This window comes from Myotis brandtii, unplaced genomic scaffold (assembly GCF_000412655.1).
Source record: "Myotis brandtii unplaced genomic scaffold, ASM41265v1 scaffold966, whole genome shotgun sequence".
In the NCBI taxonomy this organism is placed as follows: Eukaryota; Metazoa; Chordata; class Mammalia; order Chiroptera; family Vespertilionidae; genus Myotis; species Myotis brandtii.
Window position 1 is genome coordinate 157,843 of NW_005372000.1, and position 23,118 is coordinate 180,960.

A 23,118-nucleotide genomic window follows, 5' to 3' on the forward strand; every position below is an offset into this window, starting at 1 on the left:
TTAGGAAACTTTTTAATGTCTTCTCTATGGTCCTGTACAAATGATAGTCCTAACTCTAATGAAGTCTTCAGATATTTTCTGGTGATGAACTAAGGCTTAATTTCTCCTTTGCCTATAATGTCCTCTCTTGGAGAAAGAACAGGAGCAGGCATATCTTTGGGGGCAATGGCTTTTCTGCTCTGCATACGGGATTTTGTTTATAGAGACAGAAAAGGTAATAAGAGTGTAATTCAAACTTCATGGTCACATGACACGGCTTCACGACCGTGATTTTAGTAAAATGACTTTTATTGCCTTTGATTCTTCATCTGCAAAATTGGAATAGCAATGGAATTGTCTTATGAAAAGGATGATCATGTAATTTACCAATCAAGTTCAGAAACTATTAAGAGTGAAAAGGGGTATAAATAGGGATTTCGCCAGTCAAATAAGAAATAGAGTCATCCCACTATCATTCTACTTACAGGATTTTTAACAAAATTAATTGGTTTATATTTACCAAGGACTTAGTACCAGACACTTACCTATGATTATTTTTCAATGGTTCTTTGGAATATTAATTCTTTTTCCATGGGTATTTATTATGTCTTACCCTTCAAGGTTTTCTAAAGTGTCAGTTGTGATCAGAATATTTTACATGGCATTGCCCAGCAACTACTCCACTGCTCCAGTCTCTGAATTCCTCCTCATCTGCTTCCCTAACTACCAGAGTTGGCAGCACTGGCTGTCCCTGCCTCTCAGCCTCCTCTTCCTTTTGGCCATGGGGGCCAACACCACCCTCCTGATCACCATCAGGCTGGAGGCCTCTCTGCATGAGCCCATGTACTACTTGCTCAGCCTCCTCTCTCTGCTGGACATGGTGCTTTGCCTCACCGTCATCCCCAAAGTCCTGGCCATCTTCTGGTTTGACAACAAATCTATTAGTTTCTCTGGATGCTTCCTCCAGATGTTCATCATGAATAGTTTCTTGACCATGGAGTCCTGCACATTCATGGTCATGGCCTATGACCGCTATGTGGCCATCTGCCACCCACTACGGTACCCATCCATCATCACTGACCAATTTGTGGCTAGGGCTGCCATATTTGTTGTGGCCCGGAATGCTCTCTTTTCTCTTCCTGTTCCAATCCTTTCTTCCCGACTCAGATACTGTGCAGAGAACATCATCAAGAACTGCATCTGCACTAACCTGTCTGTATCCAAACTCTCCTGTGATGACATCACCTTCAACCGGCTCTACCAGTTTGTGGCAGGCTGGACTTTACTAGGTTCTGACCTCATCCTTATTGTTCTCTCCTACTCCTTCATCCTAAGAGCTGTGCTAAGGCTCAAGGCTGAGGGTGCTGCGGCCAAGGCCCTGAGCACGTGCGGTTCCCACTTCATCCTCATCCTGTTCTTCAGCACAGTCCTGCTGGTTCTGGTCATCACTAACCTGGCCAGGAAGAGAATCCCCCCAGATGTCCCCATCCTGCTCAACATCCTGCACCACCTGATCCCCCCAGCTCTGAACCCCATTGTTTATGGTGTGAGAACCAAGGAGATCAAGCAGGGAATCCAGAAATTGCTGAGAAGGCTGTAAGAACTAACATAAGTGAGATTTGACCTTGGAAACAGAAACTGATAATGGGGAATAATTTTCATGATGCATAGAAAATATAAATGATTACTACAGAAATAAGTATGGATTTTTCTTTCTCTAATGTTTCATTTGATCCTGGAGATATCCATATTTTGACTCCTGTTTTCTATTTCACTGACTGTTTTTGCATTCTGGAGTTACCTAGAAGTTTCTCCTGGCCTCACTTACGTGAAAGGGATTTGTCAAGCCATAATCACAGGAGCTTACTTAGAGTGCTATTGTTTTCTTAAATAAAGAATAAATGGTAGTCTAATCACTTTCAATGCCTCTCAATTTCCTCAATTACTTAGTATTTATATATGTATTAGATCTCTTGATTCTACCTGAGATCTGATATACAGATCAATTTGGTTTTGTACCATGAATGGCTCTCTTGTGAATATATAGAAAGTTCACTCCAGAACTTGGATTCTTATAGTTGAGTGAATGCCGTGCGCCATCCATTGCCTCCTCTAGCCCTGTCAGATCCTATTTATATACTAGTATTTATCCAATGACACTTCTCTGTAGCATAAATTTCCTGTTATTCTTTTCTTTTTTAAAAAATGCTTAAATAAATTTTAGGATCACTCAATTGTGTGTGTGTGTTTTAAGTGAGAGAGGTTTTTTTGTTTCAGATGTGCTTTATGATCCTACCTGAATTTTCCATCAGATTTTAGGCATGATCCATCCACACTCTCTCCTGCTGATCTTAGATATACTTAAATTGACAGCCTATTTTCATTCCTGTTGTGTCAATTATTATATTCTGTGCTGATGCCAACATAGTTTCTTATGGCATCCAGACCTTTGGATTAGTGGGTTATTTGAATAAGGATATGTCTGTTTTACTCTTTGCAGTTCCCTCCTGACCGTGCCCTGAAAATGGTGGCAACTCAGATACTGATCCAATATTTCCTGAGATTAATTTGCATTGGTAACTAGGCCCATTTTTGGATACTGAGAACTTCATATATGAGAATCATTTGAAAATGTCCTCGAATGTAGCACATCTACAATAAAGTTAGCCATTCTTGGAGGGGGGGGGGGCTTATAACATCATTTTTATGGCATTATCTTTTTAAAAGTAATAGCTTTGCTCTACTCTCTCTTCTCTGTTTTACAACTCTAAAGACTGATCCTAACCAAAATACAAAACACTCTTCTTAAACCCTTTTCTATTCACCCATGTTTCAGTTAGTCCTAGCGCATTATTTTTAGATTATGTACTCCAAGATTTTTTCTTAAAGTCTATGCAGAAGCATCTTTTTCCACATAAAAAAAATCGGTTGATCTCTTACCTGCCTCCCTCCTGCCCCCCAACTCTCCCCGGCCTTCCCGCTGCAGTTTGACAATCTGTGTGAGGCAGCTCTGCCTCTGTATCTATTATTGTTCAAAAGTTTATAATGCTCTCTATTATCCATGAATGAGTGAGATCATGTGGTATTTTTCCTTCATTGACTGGCTTAGTGGTTTATAAATTCCTCTGAGTCTGCAGAGGAGTTTCATTCATCTTCTTAACTTAATATACTTAAGAGTTGTGAATACAATAATTTATATATTGTAGTTTTTATTTAATAAAAGTGAATAATTCATATGTGTGTAACTTGTTTCTTATTTCCCCTGAAAACTTTTTAAGGAAAGGATCAAGTTGTCAATATATTATATACCCCAAAGCACCTTACAAGAAGTATTTTACAAGTAACAATTCAATGCAATTTTATATATTATAGAACCTAAGATTGCTTATCTTGGAATGAGATAACAAAGACTTTTATTGAAATCCCAGGTATACCAATTTGGCCACTGGTTAGATGTGTAACTTTTGACTCACCAACTTAGCTCTAGTTTTCTCATTAAAGAAGAATGATGCCCAATCATCATAAAGTGATTATTTTAAATACAATATTTCTAGAATGCAGCTAACATGCAAGTTGGGGTTATTCCATAAGTATAATGACATTTGTCTTCTAAAAGCAGTGGTTCTCAACCTTCCTAATGCCGCGACCCTTTAATACAGTTTTTCATGTTGTGGTGACCCCCACATTTCATTGTTACAAATTGAACATAATTAAAGCATAGTGATTAATCACAAAAACAATATGTAATTATATATGTGTTTTCTGATGGTCTTAGGCAACCCCTGTGAAAGGGTTGTTCGACCCTAGAAGGGGTCGCGACCCACAGGTTGAGAACCGCTATCTTAAAGGATCTCTTAGATACATCCTCCAAGTCCCTGAGTGATATTCTTTGCTATGACACATAATATATCTGTTTACATAACTCTCAGACATCTGAAGAGAAACTATAAGCTGATCAACTCTCTTTCACTTCACCTTAGTTTAGATGCAGAAATCTCTCATTTTACATTGGAAATGTGTATGTGCATGAAGGGAGGCCAGAGCTCCTGGGAGCAGGATTCCCAAACCAATTCTTCATGTTTTTAACCACAGGAGAGTGGCTTTTATAGAGTCAGCATCTTCATAAAGTTGTCCAGTTGCTAAAGCCACAATAGAAGGCCAGTGAGAAGTTGAGGAGTCACACATTGCCTGGAAGCAGTTGAATGATCAAACTGCTACTTGGAGCACTTTCTCTGTAAGTCTTTTGGGAATGGTATAGTGGAAAGTGAATCATAAGTGAGACTTCAAGTTTGGTCTTCTACTTAATTCTTTGTTTATTTTAGAGAATGTTATTGCACCTTCATATCTGAGTTTGTAAATACCTTGAAAATCACTGACATAAAAAAAAGCATAAGCCCATTTGATCACAGTCAGCTGAGCTCACAGTAGTTAAGCTCTAGTCTGTCTCCAGCAGAACAGTTGACCAGCAAGTATTCCTACTTTGAGCAATAGAGATATATTGTTAGTGTCTGGATTTGTGCCAACTGTCACAAAGAAAAATGAATGAAACCTTTTCCTTGATCGTAATGAGCTTTGGTCTTCCTAGGAGAGGTGGTTAAGAACTATGGATCCAGTCAGAAAGATAAAACTATAAAAAAGGAACCTACAAACTTCCCAGAGTCCATGTGAGGAAGATCACTTTTAAATTGGGACACTAGAGATTGGCCAGACTGTGCTGAAATAACTACAGATCATGGGAGAAGAACCAGTTGGATGTCTGAATCTGAGCAGAGCTGTGGCCAGACCTGCTAAAATGTGGCAGCAGCCTTGAACAGGGTCAATTGGTTAAGTCAGTTGTCACGGTTGGGTGTAGCTCTGTCATTCTCAAAGTATTATTCCTGGAAAGGCAATATCACCATTACTGGGAATTTGTTAGAAGGACAACATTTTGGGCTTCCCCCTCAGATGTATGTACAAAATTGGTAACTGGGGGTTGTGTTCAGCAATCTGTGTTTCAACAAGAAATCCAGGTGATTTGATGCATACTCGCATTTGAGAACTAGTGGTCTAGATAAAAGAAAGTCATGGTGAGAAGACCATACCATATATTTGAGAAAAAAAGTAAAATAACTCTAAACCTTGATTAGGACATTTTTTGTGTGTCCAGGGGTGCCCCGACCAGATGTCCAAAACATCCATCTGTGAGGGATGACCTTCCCTCTGCTTCAGGGGAGAGTACAACAGAACCTGGCAACTTCTTCACCAGCAGGATCCTGGATGGTTAAGGAGATACTCAAAGAGAGCTAAAGCTGCTGTCTGTGTAGCATCGTATCCTGAGGCATGTTTAAGGATTCCTTCAGTTCTCCCCTTGTCCTTGATCCCTTACTTCCTGATTTTTCCTCCTTTTCCAGGGGATTGCAGAGGAGGTTTTATTTTCTTCGGCAGTTACTTACCAAATATATATACAAATACAGAGACTGCATAGGTATCTTTTGTATTTATTGTTCTATCACAAGGTTACATTTTTTTCATCACTAAATTATTTTTATTTGATTCTGCTTTGTTCAGCTTTTTACTGAGTGTTAAGCAAGAATGCTGAAGGTTTATAGTAGAGCAAGATATGGAGACGCTAAATTAAATTAGTCAAGGGCATCATGATACTTTCAAAAATCTGTCAGTCCATGTATCTGAACTATACTTATTGAGTGCCTATTATGTCTCCAGGTACATTGTGTTTTCCTCTGTGCTATAATATAAAGATAAGATTCAATTGCTGGCAGATGGAGCACAGACTTTTTGGAAAACAATTAAGAAACACCAATGAGTATAGGAAACTTTTATCAATATTTGATAGCAGCATGATCAGAGAAACAATGGAGAGAAGAGGCATCTATGTAAGAAAAAAAGAATAATAATTTTAAAAATTGTAAGAGGTGTAATTCTTGGTACAGGTAGAATAGGACAAGCAGAAGTTAGTTATCTGAGGGCAAGAGAGTTGATTCTATAAGAAACATATGACATATACAAAAACACAAAGATGAGACCAGGCAAAGTATGTTCAATAGGTTCCTGAGTCTATGTGGGTGAGGTAGAAACATACTTGAAGGGAGTTATTATTTATTCATAAAGTTATGAATACTAAGAAGACTTTAATATGGAGTGATATGATACAATTTACATTGTAGAGAGATTTTATGCCAATAGAATTGTGAAGAAACTTTACAGCCTAGAATGGAGGCAAATAGATGAAGCAGTCAAACCCTGAATTCATGTGTCTTTTCTTTCAGCCAGTTCCAGGTCCACCGGCCAGAGCAAAGTATGTTCAATAGGTGCCTGAGTCTATGTGGATGAGGTAGGAACACACTTGAAGGAAGTTATTCTTTATTCATAAAGTTATGAATACTACGAAGATTGTTTAATATGGAGTGATGTGATACAATTTACATTTTCGAGAGATTTTATGCCAATAGAATTGTGAAGAAACTCTATAGCCTAGAATGGAGGCAAATAGATAAGAGTTTTTTAATGAAACAGTCAAACCCTGAATTCATGTGTCTTTTCTTTCAGCCAGTTCCAGGTCCACCGGCCAGTCATGGTATCATCTCTCAACAGCACAGGAACCCAGGTGACTGAATTCCTGATGATGTGCCTGCCGGGAATGCAGGACACACAGCACTGGCTGTCTGTAGCCCTGGCTCCCCTCCTGGTTTTGGCGCTAGGTGCCAATTTTGTGTTATTACTTGCCATCTGGCAGGAGGCATCTCTACATGAGCCCATGTACTATCTGCTTGCCATCCTCTCCATGCTGGATGTCATCCTCTGCCTCACAGTCATCCCCAAGGTCAGTGCCTCCCTGAATTCACTCTCAGGCAGCCAATCCTCTTTCTTGGTTTGTCTGTTTTTTCCTGCTGTAAATCTGCTTACACCTGAATAAAAATACTCAATGAACAGCCTGCACCATTACATGTGTCCTATCTAAGCTAAGATATGCCACCTCTCATTCTCCAGGTCCCTGTTTTTCTGAGGCTTTACTCCTTTCCAAATAACAGGTCCTCTCTCAATGTCTGAGTCAGTGATTTTCCAACTTCTGCTCTTCTTTTTACTTCCAGGGTGATTCTCCTTGACTGCGAATGACCCCAACCTTACATCCAAGGGCCCTAGAATTTACTTTCTAAGATGTGACTGGATGTATGCATATGTCATTTACTGATATAGGAAACATAGTTGGAAAAGGGTTCTTATGAATATGTAGAGGTTGAGGTCTTTAAATATAAATATTGAATTACTGGGTTTAATGCCTTGTGGTACATTTAGATGGGCAGATGTGTCAGCTGGAGTTTGGGTAAAAACTATAAAGATCAAGAGAAGACAGGCTATAAATAAACATTTTTAAATAAAAATCTTGCTCTATAGATAAAGGGAAATGGTTGTAAATCAAGCTCTGGAGATGAGATTTGGATGCACAAAGAGGGTACTTGAAAACAGGATACTGTCCCAGAGGGGATTATGGGGATGTGGCTTGGGGATATGGAAGGTTGAAGCCATCTGAGTGTTTTCCGTGTTAGGTACCTCAGGGTGGGAATGGATGCACAGTTTTTGAGAATGATGATTCTGGCAGGTCCTGCTCATCTTCTGGTTCAACATGAAGCCCATCAGCTTTGCTGGCTGTTTCCTGCAGATGTTCATCATGAATACATTCCTTCCCATGGAGTCCTCCACCTTTCTAGTCATGGCTTATGACCGCTATGTAGCTATCTGCCACCCACTTCGCTACCCATCCCTCATCACTGAACAGTTTGTCATTAATGCGGCCATTTTCATTGTCTTGCGAAATTTTCTGGCCACACTGCCCACACCTGTTCTGGCTGCCAGGCTCAACTACTGTGCCAGCAATGTGGTGGAGAACTGCATCTGTGCCAACATCTCTGTGGCAAAGCTTTCCTGTGGGGATATTTACCTAAATAAACTCTACCAGTTTGTGAGTGTTTGGTGCCTACTGGGTTCTGATCTGGTACTCATCTTACTATCCTACTGCTTCATCCTGAGGGCTGTGATGCGTCTGCAGTCAGGAGGTGCAGCCACCAAGGCCTTGAGTACTTGTGGTTCCCACCTCATTCTTATACTATTCTTCTATACATTGCTGCTGGTATTCATCTTCACAAACAAGGCAGGAAAGAAGGTGCCCTCAGAGGTACCCATTCTTCTCAATGTCTTGCATCACCTTATCCCACCAGCCCTGAACCCCATTGTTTATGGAGTGCGAACCCAGGAGATCAAGCAAGGAATTATCAAGCTACTGAAGTACCACTATTGAGAGGTGAGAGTCAAAGATCAGGGATTATGGAATTTGGGGCATATATTAGTGATGGTTTCATCTGAATTCCATAAGAAACAATATGACATCCATGCTGCTACCCTCATCTTGAACTTAAACCTTTCTCAACCACTATTACAATATTTACCCTCACTGCCCCAATGGGATATGCTTCAGCCATATAAAAGAAGAAAATCTTGCCACTTGCAACAATACTGATGGACCTTGTGGGCATTTTGTTAGGTAAATTAAGCCAGGGAAAGACAAATACTGTATGATCTCACTTACATGTGGAATCTAAAAAGCAAGCAAAACAAAACAAAACGTGAGCTCACAGATACAGAGAACAGATTACAAGGATGGTTGCCAGAGGCAGGGGGTAGGAGGTGGGCAAAATAGGAAAGGGGATCAAAAGATACTAACTTTGAATTTTTAAAAAATTAGACATGGGGATGTAATGCACAGCATGGTACTGTATTACATATATCATAGTTGTTAAGAACATAGATCTTAAAAGTTCTCATCATAAGAAAAACAATTGTAACCATATGTGATGATGGATTTAACCAGTCTTATTGTGGTGAATATTTGACACCATATACAATTATCTAATCATTATGTTATACACCTGAAACTAAAATAATTTTACGTGTCAATTGTACTTCAATAAAAAATAAGGATGTGAATACATCGTGGTGTTACCAAATATTTAGTCAATAAAAAGAAAATTTAAAATCCCTAAAGGACCAGGCTGAATTTGCCTCACCCCACCCTGCTCTATCCCAGATCTTTAAATCCCTGGTAAAGTATATCAAGAAAGGTCATTGTTTTAGCTCTCCTTTATTTACAGCTACCCCAGCAATATTTACTGTCCATTTGCTCAGCTCTGCCTCCAGTGGCATCCAGCCTAGGAGTAATGCAGATGCAATTATGCAATCAAGCAATATTTGAAGAGAATGCTTTAGTGTTGAGCATTATTCCAATGAAACCCAAAATATAACATCTCTGTGTTGTATCATTCCCTCTCTAGTAACATTATGATGATAGGGTCTGGCCTTAAAACCCCAGCCTCTTCTTTTGTAGGTCTCTAGTTTGTAGGATTTAGTCCCTGCTTTCGTTCTGACCTGAGTTCTCATTCTATTATCCTACATTAACCTCCATGTCTCTGCTAGTTCTAGGATGATAGTCATCTCTTTGCCACAACCCTGGACCTCTGTCTTTGTCTCCCCGTGGCTGTCTCCAACCACCACAGGAATGTCCACTACTTCTTGGACTTCTGTTTGTTCTTGACTTGAGCCTCTGTACTTATTGCTCCATCTGGTTGAAAAGTCTTACCCTGTATGTTCAAATGATTAACTTCTCAGCATTAACATTTCAATTCAAAAATTACCTCTATTGAGTGTACGTTCCCAAATTTGCACCCAAAATGACTTTCTTCTGCGATTTCAGATCTCTCAAACACATTATGCCATCTCTTTTTCTTTCTTTCTTTCTTTATTTACCTACTTAATAATTACATTTCCCTTAAATCGAATTCACCTTAAAAGGTACCTGGATTGCAAGCAGCTTGTCTTTTTTGTTCATGATCTTATCCTCAGTTCCTAGGATATCTGGCACATATCAGATGTTGAATATATATTAGATGTATTGGTCAAAAAAAAAATGGTTCCAAAGTTTAGTGTGCATGGCCACTGCCACATCCGTGACCATACTGAAATATATTCTTATGTCAATCTCCAGAGTTGGTTGGAATGTCCTCTAAGATATCTGCTTGATGCACTTAACAGTGATAGGAGACAAGTCTTTGACATGCAAAAAGCTAATCAACAAGACCTTTGAGATTCTAATCTTTTCACCCTGTTTTCAAATATTTTATATTCTGCATTTTCATTGCTTTCATGCAAAGAACTCAGAATTCACCCTAATTCTCTGGTTTCCTTTTCTCTTTGTGGTTAAGCAGACACAAATCAGAGAGATTTCATTTATTATTGTGATCATTTATTAAACATTTTAAACCAGTTAAGTTGCTTTTTCTTTTTCTTTTTTTAATCCTCACCCGAGAATATGTTTTTATTGATTTGAGAGAGAGAGAGAGAGAGAGAGAAACATCAATGTGAGAGAGAAACATCCATTGGTTGCCTCCCATATAAGCCCTGACTGGGAATCGAACCCAAAATCTTTTAGTGTATGGGACAATGCTGCAATCAATTGAGTCATCGGCAAGGGATAACTTGTTTTTCCTATCCATTTCCTGAGTTTTACATCAATATCTCAGGAGAATATTAATTCATATAATATGTTGTGAGTGAAATACAGCCACTGTTGTTCTTGATTGTGTTTTTCACATAGAAATAGGGCATAAAATGTATAAGTAAGCCAGAATTTCTGTTACCACATTTTAAAAATTAGTAGACAAACAATGCAGATATTTTAATAATACAAAAAAATTCAAAATTCTCTTTTAGTAAAAATAAGCTTGTTATAAATTCCTCAGTTCTGCAAAGTCATTTCATATAAGTTTCATTCTGCCATTTTATTTTTTTTAAAAATCTGTGTTTGTTTTGAGATAAGTTGATGTGAATCAATATTAAACCTCATAATTTTTAGAGCATTGATCAAAGATGTTGGTAAATACCATTTAGAAGTTGCAAGCATTATATATTTTACAGTAGCAGTTGATTAAATTTGCTTTAGAAGTATATCATATGTTTATTTTGAGAATCTTTCTCATTGATATTTAATTAGAAATATGTTGAATTAAGAACTTCTTCTGAAATAGTATGGTTTGCATGAGTGAGATTTTACTTGGCTATACTGGTCTGTATCATAGAGAATGTATTGTATAAATGGAATTTGAACATAATAGTACCTGAAATTACTGTTTATTGTTATGATGATGTAAATGCGTTTTCATTTTCAAGCAGCTAATAATAGGAGTCCAACGTTTATGTAAATAAAGACCATCAGATGAAGTTCAAGATTGATTTATTTTCATTACTGGATGGAGGATTAAAGAAATTGACAAAGCATAGAACACTGTACCTTAAACAGATCAGTGGTTTATTTAATATTTTAACTCAAGTTAAATGGCCTAGACTTTGGGAACTGTACTGATAGTAGACTTTGACACATTTTCTTTTTGGGGTCAGAAGGCAGGAACCCATAATTTGGGGTGTAGCAAGACTTTCCCTGAATGGAATTGATATTTCCCACATCAATAATCCTCAGAAACATGTGAATGTTTGAGTCTTCATCTTGTCCATCCTAAAGACAAAATGAAGACTCAAATAGCATAACTTAGTTTTTTCAGAGGGAAATGCTCTGTCTAACATACCTGGGCAGGTGAATACAGGCTGGGATCTATACATGATGTGAATGTATAAATGATCTTCCAAACATGCTTGGATTTTGGCCTGTGAACAAAATTATAAATTATAGTATTTGGAAGTTAACCTTGACACAATGTTCAAATTTCCCATTTAGTTTCACCGGTTATGAGACAATGTGGGAAGTATCTAAACCCGTGTTTAAAGGGAAAAAGTATAGCTTAGATTGAAAGACAGACACATATCAAAAGTAAAGGGATGGAAAAGATATTTCATGAAGATGGAAACAAAACAAACAAAGCTGTGGTAGCAATACTTTTACCAGACAAAATAGACTTTAAAACAAGAGACAAAGAAGGACTCAGCCAGCAATTCCACTTCTAGGAATTAATCCAAAACACTAATTTGAAAAGACATATGCATCCACATGTTCACTGCAGCATTATTTACAACTAGAGGCCCATTTCATGAAGAGATTTGTGCAATAGGCCTTCCTTCCCCTGGCTGCCGACACCAGTTTTTCTCCTGCACCCGGGACCCCGGCCTTTGGTCCAGCCACAGCGAGACTTGGGTTCTCCGCTGCAGCCCCAGCAAGGCTCTTCAGTCTTCAGTCTTCTGTCCACCCAGAGCCTTCAGTCTTCTCTCCGTGCCTCCATATGCAAATTAACCACCATCTTTGTTGGGTTAATTTACATACTTATCCAATTGGCTGGTGGGCACAGCAGAGTGACACCAATTTGCATGTTTCTCTTTTATTAGTGTAGATAGCTGAGATGTGGAAGCAACATTAGTGTTCATCAAGAGATGAATGGATAGCCGAAGCCGGTTTGACTCAGTGGATAGAGCGTCGGCCTGCGGAAGAAGTGATGTATATATACAAGGAATATGACTCAGCCACAGAAAAGAATGAAATATTGCCATTGGCAGCAACATGAATAGACCTAGAGGGCATTATGCTATGTGAAATAATTCAGACATGGAAAGACAAATACCATATGATTTCACTTCTATGTAGAATCTAAAAAAGAAAAACAAAGTAAACATGCACTGGCCAGTGTTGCTCAGTTGATTGGAGCAATATCCCATTCACTGAAAGATCATAGTTTGATTTCTGGTCAGGGCACAATGGGAGGCAACCAATAGATGTTTCTCTCTCACATTGACCATTTTCTCTCTCTTTCCTTATCCTTTCCTCTCTCTCTAAAATACATTTAAACATAAAAAACAAAATAAACAAACAAAACAGAAACAAGCTCATAGATACAGAGAACATTTTGATGGTTGCCAGATGGGAGGCAGGTGGGTTGAGGGATGGATGAAAAAGGGGAAGGGATTCAGAAGTACAAATTGGTAATTACAAAATAGTGACAGGGATGTAAAGTACAATCAATCATATTATAATAATTATGTATGATGTCACATGGGTACTAGATTTATTGGTGTGATCATGTTGTAAGTTATATAAATGTCCAATCCCTATATTGTACACCTGAAACTAATATAATATTGTATGTGAACTGTAACTAAAAAATAAAAATTATGTTTTTAAAAAAGGGAAGAAGTATGAAAAAAAAGAATCAGTGTGATGGCTGTCTTGAGACAGAACTTGGTAATACAGACCTTAGAACTAGAAATATGTTTTAAAATAACTAGTTCACTGTCTTCATGTAACAGATGAGGACTCTGAAACTCAGTGAGGCTGCTGATTTGCTCCATCATGCATCTTATTTGTGGCTGTGCAAGGCCTAGACTGCAGAACTTCTAACTCACCAACTCATGCCTTTCTTTTTTTCAAGTCACTCCCTTTATACTTCTTTATACTTTCTTCTATGTAGAAGAAAACATTCCTTCGTAGATTGCTTTATATGCTATCTAAACAGCATATGAGTTCCTCAATGATTGAAAATTTTCTGTGCATCTTCATACCCTGGTGCTCTAACAAAGTTCCTGTATTGGAGTAGTTGCTTGAAAGTCTTTCTTTAATTAATAACATGCCCTAGTATATTTCAGTGTCATTGCTGGAATATCTTCTGATACTGTGCCATATTAGTACACCAAGGCAGAGCTCTACATGCACATCACAAACTGAGTCATCATGAATCCTGAAGAGGAGATTTAAAACACAGATAATGGTGTGAAGACATTGAGAAACAGACTTAATATGATAATTCCTTCTCCTACACACAGTAAATCTCATTTCTCCACAAGTGAGCAATTCTTTCAAGAGCTATACCCTTTTGAGAGTATAGACAAAGGCTTTGCTTGATTAAGAATAAGGAGAAAAAAGTTATTGGCCTTGTTGGAGATAAGTAAAAGAGTCCTATTTATGGACTTTTCATTATTTGGTACTGACATTTAAAATACTGTGGTCTTCTCCAGAGAGTATTATGCTGAGAAAAATAAGCCAGTCAGATAAAGATAAGTATCACATGATCTCACTCATATGTGGAATTTAATGAACCAAATAAACTGATGATCAAAAATAGAATCAAGAAGAGACTTAAACCTCAGAGGGAAGGCAGGGAAAGGTGGGTGGGAAGAAATCAGCCAATGAACTTGTATGCATATATGCATGGCCGATGGATAGAAACAATAGGGTGGTGAGGGTCTGGGGTGGGAGGAGGATGGAAGCGGGCTGGAAGAGGTTAATGGGGGGAGGGCGGAAAGAGAACCTATGTAATATTTTCAACAATAAATATTTAAAAATAAAAATAAAATACTGTGGTCTTTCCACAACAGTATTATGCAACTAGGTTAATAATAAGTTACAGGCATGAACATTTCCATCTATAGTTATTATTTAATTACATGTACAGAAATAGTAAATACAATATTAAGTGGGATTTATTTCTGCACTATAGGATTCATCCTCCTGAGTTCTCACATTTTAGACTAAACAGAATCATAAAGATTGGAAGAAATTTTAAGTTACAGAAATAACAGGGGGATGCATTGGAGTTTAAAGGGGAGGGAAAGAGTCAAGAAATTGTTTCAGAATTAAAACCACTTTTCTCCTTTTTTTAGAATCATATATGAGTGTTGATTTCAATAATGCTGGCAGTATGAGAGAACAAAAGATCATCCACAAAAATCTGCTCTTTACTTTTCTCCTTGAACTTAGGTCTCTGAGCTATGAGTTTAAACCCAAGTTCCCATTACCTGATTTTTAAGTCATTCTGTTTTAAGAATTCAGAGATCCAGTTGTCCTTATTACCATCCTTTCTTCAGTAACCTCTGGATTCCTTGCTTAATCTCCTGGGTTCGCACTCCATAAACAATGGGGTTGAGGGCTGCAGGGATGACATGATGAAGCACATTGAGCAAGACTGGAACATCAGGGGAGACCTTCTTCTTAGCCACATGAGTGAGGACAAAGACAAGAAGGATGGTACTGAAGAAGAGGATAAGGATGAAGTGAGAACCACATGTGCTTAGGGCCTTGGTCACGGCACCCACTGCCTTGAGTCTCAGCACAGCTCGCAGTATGAAAGTGTAGGAGAGGAAGATGAGGATGAGGTCTGATCCTAGCAGAGTCCAGCCTCCAGCAAATTGGTAGAGACGATTGATGGTGATGTCATCACAGGAGAGCCTGGAGACTGACATATTGGCACAGATGCAGTTCTCGATGACAGTTCTCCCACAATAATGGAGTTGGAGGGAGAGAATGGGTATGGGCACTGTAAGAAGGACATTTCTGACCAAAATAAAAATGGCAGCCTTAGCTACAAATTGATCAGTGATGATGGATGGGTATCGTAGAGGGTGGCAGATGGCCACATAGCGGTCATAGGCCATGACCATGAATGTGCAGGACTCCATGGCAAGGAAGCAATTCATGATGAACATCTGGAGGAAGCAGGCAGAGAAGCTGATGGACCTGAGGTCAAACCAGAAGATGGCCAGGACCTTGGGGATGACGGTGAGGCAGAGCACAACGTCCAGTAGTGAGAGCAGGCTGAGCAGGTAGTACATGGGTTCATGCAGAGATGTCTCCAGCCAGATGGTGATTAGTAGAATACCATTGGCCCCCATGGCCAGGAGGAAGAGGAGGCTGAGGGGCAGGGATAGCCAGTGCTGCCAACTGGTTGACCTGACAAAACAATTCAGGAGGAAGTCTGAAGCCTCAGTAGAGGTGGTTTCATTTTGGTGTGCTGTCATATTTTGTCATATATTTCTATAGCTTTATTTTAGTGATCTGTAAAATTAAGATATAATTAGCTTTTACTCAAAATATGTGAAGACACACTTTGCTCTACCTAGATTAACTAGCGGATCCTCTCGGTTATCCAGAGGCAAGTGAATATTTCTGTTTGTGCCGTGCTATTGGGCTATTCCTATCACTTTAAACAATATAGAGAGTACTGAAGTAATATGATTTATACATATGTGTTTTGTTTAAGGTTTATTTTGAATAGATTATTATAATGTCTTCACAGTAAAGAATAGAAGAAAATTACTTAGAAAACTACTCTGTGACAAGTGAGTCTCTAAATTTGTATTTATAAGTTTGTTTCCTTTTATAATAACCAAAAAGACTAATATATATAATTCAACCATAATGATATACCCAAGTAAGCCTGGAAAAAACTAGGGACTCAGATAAATTCCCCTAGACCTCCATGCCACCCCTATTCTGACCTTTCAGTAGTATTTATTTTGCTTTAACTAGAGATTTTTAAAATTATACACTGAAAATAAAGTTAATCTGCATTTTTTTCTTAAGTCATTTTAATTTGATAGGTATGGACCCTGCTAAAAAAATACTTTTATTCTATTTTTTATGTCTTCATATTTGTAGAATTCTTAACTTCTGGAAGAAATGGCCTTAAAAGGAAAATTAGCAATGTCACAGGAGTGACACCTGTCATTAAACAAGATGAAAAGTTGATTCTTCTGATTGGAATAGTGTGAGAGTGATGAAGTCCACTTTTAAAGCCCTTCCATCTCCTTTCTATTGCCCTTTCCATCTTCAATATAATGATCCAGGTACACACTCTCCCCTTCCAGGCACTAGTGCAATGTTGCCATTATCATTCAACCTTTCCCCTAGCATTCTTTCAGGTACTACGGTTACAGCATTAAATAAGAAATTGTCCTTATTCTCTAAAATGAATGCAATCCTGGAGACATTGGATAATAATACCAAGTAATGTGGGCAATGCCAGGGTCTTTCACCAACTATTATGAGACTTGACTAACTCTGACATATGAAATAGGCTGGAGAAAAAGAATTATAAAATAAAGCAATGTGGTACTCTCATTTACATTAACGAAAAAGGATTCTACTAAGGTTCTTTCTCAAGTGTCATTTTAGACAATATCGACTGCATCCAGCAACAGGTAATTTTGATATCCTGGGCATAATTTTCTGTTTATAGCAGCAGTAGCTTTTAGAAATTCTTTAGCTTCAGCTGAAATCTGAAGCACTAATTTCTAATCCCCACTTGCCACCAATTGTGTTTTTTGTTCTCAACCTCTGAAGTTATATAGATTAAATTTAATTCCTACCTTATGATTTAAGCATTTGTGGACAGATTTTTCTTCCTAAAGCCCCTAAATTTTTATATTCATTGTTAAAAACCCAATTTTCACTTCAATGCACTTCCTAGCTCTTTCATGCCCATTAACCTCCTAAGCACAAACCCCGGCCTCTCTGTATCTGTCACTACCAAACAAAAGAGCAGAGAAGGCAAAAGGAGGACAAAAGAGAAGTTTCCAGAGCACAGGGCCTCACATGTGCCCCCTGACCTGAGACAGGCCAGTCCCTGCTACCCCATCTTTGGACTACTTCAGCTGTACTGACTCAGGAATGAACAGACGCACGGACCTGGGCTGAAGAGATGGGTCTCTCCTGTCTTGTGGATAATCTTGGTCTAGCTGCCTCTCAGACACCCTCTAACCAAAGGACATGAATTGTGGAGTCTGGTTCCACTGACATTTGTGCTCTGGTTAATTCCTCAAATATTAGGGGTAATTATAACTCTAGAGCCTAAGGGACTCTGCCTTCTGGGAACTTCTCCACACCTACTTCCTTGGGCCCAAAAGGCCATTTCAGAATAGATAGGCAGGCAGGTGAGAAAATGATGTCATAGGTTTTTATTTTTTTCTTAAAGGAAAGGACCTTTGGTACTCCAGCCTTACATTGACAGTGTGTTCTGTAGGCAACACATCAGTCTCCTGCCGATGCACGGATTCGTGCACCGGTGGGGTCCCTCAGCCTGAAATCAGTCTCCTGGGTATAGGGATCTACAAATATTCACACATGTTCATACTCATTTGCACCTGCACATTTGGCACCTTCCATGAATCCAAAGGCTCACCCAGAAGTCCTCCTGAGAGCTTCTGCACATGTTTTTTAGATATGTACATCCCAAACCATGATACTGAATGGATCATTGTTAACTTATTGTAACACTAGAAACCTGATGCACAGATTCGTGCACCGGTGGGGTCCCTCAGCCTGACCTGCACCCTCTTGCAATCCGGGACCCCACCCTCAGGGGATGTAAGATAGCCGGTTTCTGCCCAATCCCTGCAGGCCCGATCCAGACAAAAGAGAGCCTGATCCTGTGCATTGAAAGTCTGTCCCCTGTTGGTCAGTGCACATCATAGCAACCAGTCAAAAGGGTTGTTCAGTCATTCAGTGCTTAGGCTTTTATATAGATAGATAGATTATAGTGATAAAAATGCAGGGAATTTTTAAATAAAATATTACTGAGGAAATGCAATGTGTTTTTCAGAGAGAGAATCCTGTAATAATTTTTGCCATAGTGAAAATTTTTTAAACAGGATAGAATATACAACTGGTTATTACAAAACATGATTTGTTCCTTTATTTTTTTAAATTTTCTTTTTTGACCTTATGTGAATTATTCACATTCCTCATGTTATGGAAATAAGTGTCATCAGTTTCTTTAAAGCCCTTCTTTTGCTTTATTTTTCTTTCTTCTGCATATCTCGACCTTGCTCCTATTTCTTTTCCCTTTAGGAAAGTGAAAACTCTAGTGTACTTAAAATGCGTCTTTCTAATGAATCTCCAGTATGCTTATTTAGCTATATGTTCATTTATGGGAGAATTTTTATATAATTATATTACTTTTATTTATTATTTATTTATTTATTCAATTTATATAAATGTCATAGGCTTATAAATCTGATGTAATTCTTTATTTTCAATCAACTCTAATTTTTAAAAATCTATACATATTGCTATGTGTAAGTCAACTTCATTATTTTTAACTGCTGTTTAATTTTTATTATGTGCATTATTCTTTTTTATGTATGTAGCCAACACCTACAGTGACCTATAATTAATTGCTACCAAAAACAATGCTACTGTCAAAATCCTTGTACATCTTTCTTTATGGACCTATTTTAAAAATGTATGTGCAGAAATTTTTTCCAGTTATTACATACAATCGTACTTAATTTCACTAGAAATTACCAAATTTTTCTCCAAAATATTTACCAAATCTCACTAGAAATTCCTAAAGTTTCTTTATTTTTCACATTCTGTACACCATTTGATGCTTTTTTTTTTTAGAAAACTCAATGGATGTAAAATAGTACCTCGTGATTTTAATTTTATTTTCTTCTAATAACTGGGCATTCTTTATATGCAGTTTATCCACTTGTTTTCATACTGTGAATTACATATTCACATCTTTTGCCTTTTTCTATTAATTCTTTGTTTTTCTTGCATATTTACAAAATTTCCTTGCCTGTTTTAAATATTAGAGCCCCTTATTGGTTAGATACTGATAATATCTCTTCAAGTCTATGGTATATCTGTCCATTATTCCACAGAAATCTTCCAATTTGGTCAAGTCAAACTCTCTATTTTCCTTTTCTTTAAAAAATTTTTATTAAATGTATTGGGATGACATTGGTTAATAAAATTATATAGGTTTCAAGTATATAATTCTATAATACATCATCTGTATATTGCATTGTGTGTTCACACCCAAAGTCAAATCTGTTTTCATCACCATATATTTAACTCCATTTATCCTTTGCTACCTTCCTAGCCCCCCTTTCTCTCTGGTAGCCACCATACTGTTACCTGTGTCTATAAGGTTTTGGGGGTTGTTTGTTTGTTAATCCTCACCCAAGGATATTTTTCCATTGATTTTTAGGGAGAATGGAAGAGAGAGGGAAAGACAGAGAGAAACATCAATGTGAAATAAACACATTGATTAGTTGCTTCCTGCAGGAGCCCCAAGCAGGGACATGGCTGGGAAGGAACCTGCAACCAAGATACATGCCCTTGACCAGAATTGAACCCGAGACTCTTTGGTCTGCAGGCTAATGTTCTATCCACGGAGCCAAACCAGCTAGGGATATGAGTTTTTGTTTGTCTTGTTGGTTTATTTGTTGCTCTCAGTTTTATGTCTCACATATGAGTTCTTGACGTTCTTCTATCTTATTTTGCTTAGTATGATATTCTCCAGAACGGAGCCAAACCAGCTAGGGCTATGAGTTTTTGTTTGTCTGTTTATCTTGTTGGTTTATTTGTTGCTCTCGGTTTTATGTCTCACTTATGAGTTCTTGACTTTCTTCTATCTTATTTTGCTTAGTATGATATTCTCCAGATCCATCCATTTTGTCACAAATGGCAGTATTTCATCTCTTCTTATGGCTGAGTAACATTCCATAGTATAAATGTGCCACATCTTCCTTACCCAATCCTTTTTCAAGAGACGCTTTGGCTATTCCCATCTCTTAGCCACTGTGAATAATGCTTCAATGAATACAGGGGTCTATATATCTTTATGAATAAATATTTTCAAATTTTTTGAGTAAATACCCAGAAGAGAGTTTGCTGGTCATATGGTAACTCTGTTCCTAATTTTTTGAGAAACCTTTATACTGTTTTCCATAGTGGCTGTACCAGTTTACATTCCCACCAGCAGTGAATGAGTGTTCCTTTTTCTCCACACCCTCTCCGACACTTATTACTTGCCATTCTAACAGGTGTGAGGTGGTATCTAATTGTAGTTTTGATTTTCTTCTCCCTACTAGCTAGTGAAGTTGAACATCTTTTGATATGTCTATTGGTCATTTATATGTATATTTTTCAATTACTAGGTTTTCTTTGGGGAATTCATGTAAGGAACATTCCACAATATCACAGAAGTGCTTTTGTTTTGGTTGTCTTAATTTTTTTTAACTTAGTGTCTTATGTTTTATATTGCTGTATTTATATCTACTGTGGTTTAGATTGCCAAGAGTAAAGACTGATAGTAAGTTAGTATACACTACTGTAGTCACATCAACCATGAAAGAACTAATAATACTGCATGCTATTTTTATAAATATCCTCTACTTTGGGCCTCCAAGTGCTATCAATTCTACCTTGGACACTGTCATGGTGTCTCCTACACCCCCTCCATGATCATCAAGTAGTGGAGTAATACCTGCAGAGCAGGGTGCATCCGTGCCCAGGTCCAGTGCATGGGCTGAATAGGCAACTGTTTTGTTGGTGGAAGTGCTGTACCAGTTATGAGGTATTTTTGAATATCACTCCTGTTTACAGTGTTAAATATAGGTCTAACTTTATTTTTCTCCATATCTACCTATATAAAACCCTAATATGCAAATCGACAGAACAGCAGAACAACTGGCGGAATGACCAGTCTCTATGATGTGTACTGACCACCAGGGGGCAGATGCCCAACACAGGAGCTGCCCCCAGCCCTCAGGCCCCAACCGGCAGTGGCAGTGGGAGGCGAGACTGGTCAGCGGGCCATGCCAGGCCAGCCAAGGCAGGTGCGAGTGGGGGCTCCCTAATCGTGCCCCCCCCCCCGCTACCGGGTCGCCCGCAGAGGGAGGCATCTGCAGGCAGCAGTGGCAGGGGGCGGAGTCAGAGAGCGGGCAGTGCCAAGAGAGCCAAGATGGGTGTGAGTGGGGGCTCCTGATAGCCCCACCGGTTACCCCACAGAGGGAGGTGACTAGCAGCAGCAGAAGGGTTGGGGCTGGCGAGTGGGCAGCACCAGGCCAGCCAAGGAGGGTGTGAGCGGGGACCCCTGGTTGCCCCACCAGTCGCCCCACAGATTGGCCCTGATTGCCGGCCAGGCCTAGGGACCCTACCCATGCCCAAATTTCGTTCACCAGGCCTCTAGTAGAGATAATAATTGATCTTTTTCCCACTACTTTGAAATGTCAGCTTTATTATTTACCAAGTCCTTACATTTATATGGTTGTGTTTCTTTTCCATCATTGATATTTCTTACTTTTCTTACAGCAATGCCACAACATTTTTATTATTAATCTTTTTAACATATATTATTATATGATAGGGTAACTTCCCATTGGAATTCTGTCAGGAATTTTTAGGGGGTTTTGTATATTTTATTTTCTACACATTTGATAATCAACACCACTTCTGTCACATTCTATTGGTTACAAGTGAGTCACTAAAGAGAAGGGAGACTGGACTTGACTTCATGGGAGAAATGTCAAAGAATTAGTGGCTATCTTTAAAACTTCCATATGTAATGTTAATTTTTCTCCTTTGTGACTTTTTTATTCATTACTAAAATTGCGACTATGATTTACTTTTGTTTTTCCATACTGTTTATATCTTGAGTGCCAAACCTGTAAGTCCAAGAGCTTACTATGTACTTCCACTTATATGTCTCATGGGTAATCAAACTCAAAGTGCCTAAAAATGTACTTCTGATCTTACCCCTGAGCCTCTACCTCTTCCTATAATGATGTTCCATATAGTTTCTCAGATCATAACCTCATGCATGAATATGCTCTCTCCCACACTCTTGCCATCTAATGTAATAACCCAGAAGATAAGGACCATGTCTGAATTATAATCCTAGTTACTAGCATACATTCAATCATTTGTACAACATTTATTTAATCATTTATTTAACAAACATTTATGGGTCTCTACCATACACCGAGCACTGTTCTGGCACTGAAGATACAGCAGTGAACATAACAGAACAAAATTCCTGCCCTTATGCTGTTTACATTTTAGTGAATGGAGACTGACTGAACAAATAAATGAGTAAAATGTTATGGTCATTGACAGTGATAAATCCTATGCAGACCAGTGAAACACAGAAGGCATTAAGAAAATATTTGTGTTTGGGGGGACTATTGTTGAATACTATTTTAAATACTGTGGTCAAGAAGACCCATGGGCAGAGGAACAAACAGTAAAATTTCACAAAGGCAGAAATATGGTTCACGTTTTTTGCAAAATTGCTAGGAAGGCAGTTTACATGGTAAACTGAAGGAGGAAGTCAAATAGGTAAGTAAGTCCCACCTAGAGAAATAAATTCCTCTCCCTTCTGGGCTTCCAAACTGCCTTATTTATGTATTTTAATCTAACTCTTATTACATTGCAATATAATTGATTTTACATATGCTTGTCTTTTCCACCAGACTATGTGTTGTTTTTTATATAATGGGATCAAGATTATTTTTTGAGATTCCCATTTTCTAGCACTCTGCTGGACATAAAATAACTTTCAATAAATATTTTTAAATGCCCAAAGAAAA

General features: G+C 38.3%; 3 protein-coding genes across 3 annotated transcripts; 2 read left to right on the forward strand and 1 right to left on the reverse strand.

The window, feature by feature from the left end:
- The first annotated feature begins 619 nt into the window (after positions 1–619).
- LOC102241540 (olfactory receptor 56A4) lies at positions 620–1,579 on the forward strand. The gene has a single exon (XM_005886223.1). It carries the CDS (start codon positions 638–640, stop codon positions 1,577–1,579), a length of 942 nt encoding a protein of 313 aa, XP_005886285.1. The 5' UTR covers positions 620–637.
- A 4,971-nt stretch (positions 1,580–6,550) lies between these two features.
- On the forward strand, positions 6,551–8,272 carry LOC102252985 (olfactory receptor 56A4). The gene is made up of 2 exons (XM_005886260.1): positions 6,551–6,799; positions 7,577–8,272. The coding sequence occupies exons 1-2, from the start codon at positions 6,551–6,553 to the stop codon at positions 8,270–8,272; spliced, it is 945 nt and encodes a 314-aa protein (XP_005886322.1).
- Positions 8,273–14,808: 6,536 nt separating this feature from the next.
- On the reverse strand, positions 14,809–15,756 carry LOC102241842 (olfactory receptor 56A3). Its single transcript, XM_005886224.1, has one exon. It carries the CDS (start codon positions 15,754–15,756, stop codon positions 14,809–14,811), a length of 948 nt encoding a protein of 315 aa, XP_005886286.1.
- Positions 15,757–23,118: the final 7,362 nt, after the last annotated feature.

Excerpts from the sequence above, each read along its gene's own strand:
- LOC102252985 (XM_005886260.1), top strand. The coding sequence starts at position 6,551 with ATGGTATCATCTCTCAACAGCACAGGAACCCAGGTGACTGAATTCCTG. Across the intron at positions 6,800-7,576 it reads GCCTCACAGTCATCCCCAAG|GTCCTGCTCATCTTCTGGTT; the intron begins GTCAGTGCCTCC and ends TGATTCTGGCAG.
- LOC102241540 (XM_005886223.1), top strand. The coding sequence starts at position 638 with ATGGCATTGCCCAGCAACTACTCCACTGCTCCAGTCTCTGAATTCCTC.
- LOC102241842 (XM_005886224.1), bottom strand. The coding sequence starts at position 15,756 with ATGACAGCACACCAAAATGAAACCACCTCTACTGAGGCTTCAGACTTC.